At 50.0% G+C, this 4,181-nt stretch overlaps 1 protein-coding gene across 1 annotated transcript in view; it reads left to right on the forward strand.

Annotated features, from left to right (window-relative positions):
- Positions 1-25: 25 nt before the first annotated feature.
- The window catches only part of LOC104494733 (exocyst complex component 4), a gene marked incomplete at its 5' end in the record, with an annotated part of 71,949 nt that continues 67,793 nt past the window's right edge, over positions 26-4,181 (forward strand). The window contains one exon of the mRNA XM_010137601.1: positions 26-168. Within this exon, the coding sequence (XP_010135903.1) occupies positions 26-168 (143 nt within the window). The remainder of the gene's footprint in view (positions 169-4,181) is intronic.

A 4,181-nucleotide genomic window follows, 5' to 3' on the forward strand; every position in this document is an offset into this window, starting at 1 on the left:
GTTCATACTTCTGCTCTTCTTTCTTTTCCAGAGCACGGTAATTGTGGAGAAGACTGTTCAAGACCTGATGAACCTGATGCACGACTTGAGCGCCTATTCGGATCAGTTCCTCAACATGGTGTGTGTGAAACTGCAGGAGTACAAGGACACCTGCACCCTCGCCTACAGGTACAGGCAGCAAACCCGTTAAACCCATGTGTGCTGGAGATGCTGCTCTGGGGCTTCTGCTGTTTTGCCATGAGCAGGCAGGAGGTACTTCTAGAAATTCTCTCTGCTGGGATCACAGAATCATTGTGGTTGGAGGAGACCTTTCAGCTCCACCCTCCTGTCAGGGAGTTGCCAGAGCCAGAAGGTCTCCCCGGAGCCTCCTTTGCTCCAGGCTCAGCGCCCCCAGGTCCCTCAGCCGCTCCTCAGCACATTGTGCTCCAGCCCCTGCCCCAGCTCCGCTGCCCTGCTCTGGACACACTCCAGCCCCTCCATGTCCTTCTGGCAGGGAGGGGCCAGCACTGGACCCAGGAGTCGAGGGGTGGCCTCCCCAATGCCATATACAGGGGGACCATCAAAGATGGTCATGGGTGTTCTTTCTAAGTGGGGAAAAAATCTGAAATAATAATCCTTGGTGTATGAAGAGTCTTGGTTTCCCAGTGACTTTACCCATGTCACACTGGGGCTTTTCCAACATGGATGACAGTGGTAGTAGAGCTTAGAAACCACACGGCTTTTCTTAGTCAGGCAAAAGGTGACCTTAGGTTCGAGGTCGAGAGTATAAGGCATGGTCTGTACGTGGCTGTTGCGTTCCTGTAAAGCAAGTTGGATCCTTCCGTTTGAGTGTTCCCAAGAGATCAGCTCGATTTTAATGAATTACATTGAGATTTGGGGGTTCAGATCTCATGGCGATGTAGCAAATAGTAAACCACAGCACACCGTATGAATACACACACTGCATTTTGTGAAAGTCTCCCAAGACCTCTTGTCAACTTATTCTTTCAGGGGCAGTATCAAATGCTCTGTCCTGGGCTGTCTGTTCATTAGCAGTTTCAGGTGATCCATTTCCATCTGCTTCCCCAGCCACGGCGCAGAAGCTAAACACGGCGTGGTCCCACCGGGCACAGGGTGATCCTGCTGGGTCGTTCGGTTTAAGTCCGTCGGGTACTTGCTGCATCACAGATTTCCTGCGTACTCATCGGTCAGTGACTTGTTCTCTGTACATCTCCGTTGCACATCTGTAAAACGGCTCTCCCTGGCGAGGAGGACCAGGAGCGCGTCCCGCACCGCAGGGGTAAATGCTGGCATTGGGACACTAAAGATGCCGTGGCGAGGTGGGCTGTAGTGGCTGCTCTGCTTAATCTCCTTTAACGGCTAATTGAGGCTGGCCGTGGCAGGGGAAGCTCAGAAAGCCCCTTGTGTCTTCTGACCAAGAGCATTCAGAAATTATTTCCTATTGTCTGGTTTCATTCAGGAGAAGCTTCATCCAGCGAGCGGCTGCGTACGGGCTCATTACTGTTATTAGTAACACCAACAGCAGCAGCAAACGCATCTGTGGACTAAACTTCTTCTGAGCGCTCACGTAAATTGGTAGCCGTCATGTGCCCTTGTCCAAAACACTCGTGTTGGACGTGAAACTTCCCTGACTTGAGCCAGACAATAGATGTGATTTCTTTGGCTTGAACTTAAAGGTCCTTCCTTCCTTCCTTTGCTGATACCATGCCTGGATTTGGCACCTGCTGAGGAGTAATTAGGACGGCCCTAATTTGGCGATCTCCTGATTACAGCAGGAGGGAAAACAGGAAACGTTCTAGTTTTGCTGCTAGCAAATGAGTGACTGAAATAGAAGTCTATATACATTTCAAATGATGCAGCGGATTGGAGCAGCTACCCGGCTTTCCCGGGGCGGGCGGCTCCATCCGTGGGGACGTTGTGCCCTCTGCAGGGATCTCGCCTCACGGCTCCACACAGCCTTGTCCTCTGGACCACGGTTTTCCCGGAGGGTTTGAGGTGGAGAAATCCTCGTGTTGGTAAAGATAGTGGAGGAAGGATTGTTTAGTGCTGCTAAAACTTGGAATGGACTCGCTAGAGCTCTGAATCGTACGGTCAGGTGGAGCTATTGAAGCGAGGGAGCGTGTGTCTGTGCTTGAGATGTCAAGGTATCCAGAGAGGTGGTGTATGCAGGACTCGCACGTGGCATTCGTTTGTTCCCCACGTGCGTGTGTTTCTGGAAGGGCAGTACGAGCAAACGTGGATGAGAAGTGTTCAGACCCAGGCTCCTCCAAGCAGTCGGGGTCCTGGGCAGAGCAGATAGCTCAGGACGTCAGTGCTAGGAGCTGCAGAGCTGACAGTTTCCATGTCTGATTTCCATTCGGCTCTGATTTTTCTAGTGATTGCAAAGACAATAGCTAACGGGGCTGGGTGTGAACGGGTCAGACGTTTATACAAGCAGCAACTCTGGATTTCTTGTTCTGACTGATGGCGAATCTTGGAAGCGTGTTTAATGTGAAGTAGGTGAGATGTCTTCTGCAAATTGCATGCTTGTAAGAAGTGCGATTTCAGTTTGATGCAAACCGTTTACAAATGTGAGTTATGTTTCCTGACTGGTTTGTTGGGGATTATTATTGGTTGAGGTTCAGAATGAAAACAAACCTGGGAGATAGAGCCGCAAAACCTCCTGCGGTGCTGGCAGCGCTTAAGCACGGTTAAGATCCGGCTGGACAGTGTGCTGGGCATCTTGTCTAGACTGGGCTTTGCCAAGAGAGGCTGGAGCAGACGCTCCTTCAGGTCCTTCCAACCTGGTGCTCTGTGATTCTGCCCAGCCCACTTCGAGCTGCTGCTTCAGCAAATTTCCGTGAAAGCAGCTCTACTCATGAGCTAAGCCAGGATAGTTAAACCATTTCTACGAGGCCTTGGGAAATACTGAAAGGCCAGAGAAGGAATCACGGAGGAGGGAGAAACACAAGCAGTTTGGGATAGCTGCTCATAACAGGAGTCTTTCTCTAATCTCTTGCCAACGCCCTTCTCAGACAAGCTTTGCTGTCTTGAAAAATAATCTCTTGCTATGCCTTTCTACAGAAACTGGCTCCGTTTGTAGTTAAGCTCACGTTGAAGTTGCACATACTTTGTTGTCCAAGTTTAAGCTCTATCCTGTGTGTCCACCTCCTTGCTATCAATCTTCATCCTGCCCCTCTTGAGCAATCATCCTCTTGTTCATTTTTCAGCCTGTCTGAAGAGTGTGAGTAAAGGCACCGCTGACCCAAATGACGCTCTTTGGCCCATGAAAAGAGATGGGTGTTGCCAAAGAGTCATTCTCCGTAATCTAAATGTGCCCACACTCTCTGGAGTGCCCAGCTCTCTCCATCGGCCGTGAAGGCAGCGTGTGGTGACCAGCGTCCTGTCTCAGCTGAATCTGTAAAATTAAATGGGATAGAACTACACCTAAATCTCTCCAAATGTTACGGAAATTTAAAAAAGGAAAAATCATGTTTTCTGCTTTCCAACAGGGCAAAATAAAACTAAGCCCCTTTTTATTGATAAGGAAACGAGGAGGAGATGAACTCATCCAAGGTGTGGGGTCTGTGATCAGACTGGATTTCTGGAGTCCCTCGGCAATGCTCTTGCCACTCAATTTCCTGCTTCTTACAGGCATCTTCCCCTTCTTGCATTAACTTTTTGGGGTTTAAGTTGTCTTTCTGACTCTTTTGGGGCAGGGGTCTGTGTCCCTCAGGCCTTCAGGTGCCTGGCACATGCTGAGGAAGCTTTTAAACTCTTTAGCAGTGCAAGCAGAGCTCAGCATGGAAACGTCACCTTGGCCCTGGGCAGAGGAAACAAAAAACATTTCCAAATACATTTGGCACAAGGCAACAAAGTCCAATTAGCTCCTGTGGCCCTCAGATGTTTCCCTAATGAAAAGCCATGGCTCCCCTGCTGTGTCCTGGGTCACTCTGCTCCCAGCAGTGGTGCAAATCTGGGACCGTTACCACCCCCAGATGTTTTCTGGATAAAACCCAATGAGCTGTGGAGGGGTGAACCCTCCTCACTCCTGTGCCATCACCTGTGGAAGTGTTACACCTATTCCCTCCCCGCTCCCAGGAGCTGGGTACAAACAGATGGCACTTTCCTTGGCCCGTTGAGCTGTGAATTAATTAGTTGATTATGGCACTGGTGGTAGCGAGTAACCCTATTACAGCAGC

The sequence above is a fragment of the Buceros rhinoceros genome, unplaced genomic scaffold (genome assembly GCF_000710305.1).
Source record: "Buceros rhinoceros silvestris isolate BGI_N320 unplaced genomic scaffold, ASM71030v1 scaffold13656, whole genome shotgun sequence".
Classification (NCBI taxonomy): Eukaryota; Metazoa; Chordata; class Aves; order Bucerotiformes; family Bucerotidae; genus Buceros; species Buceros rhinoceros.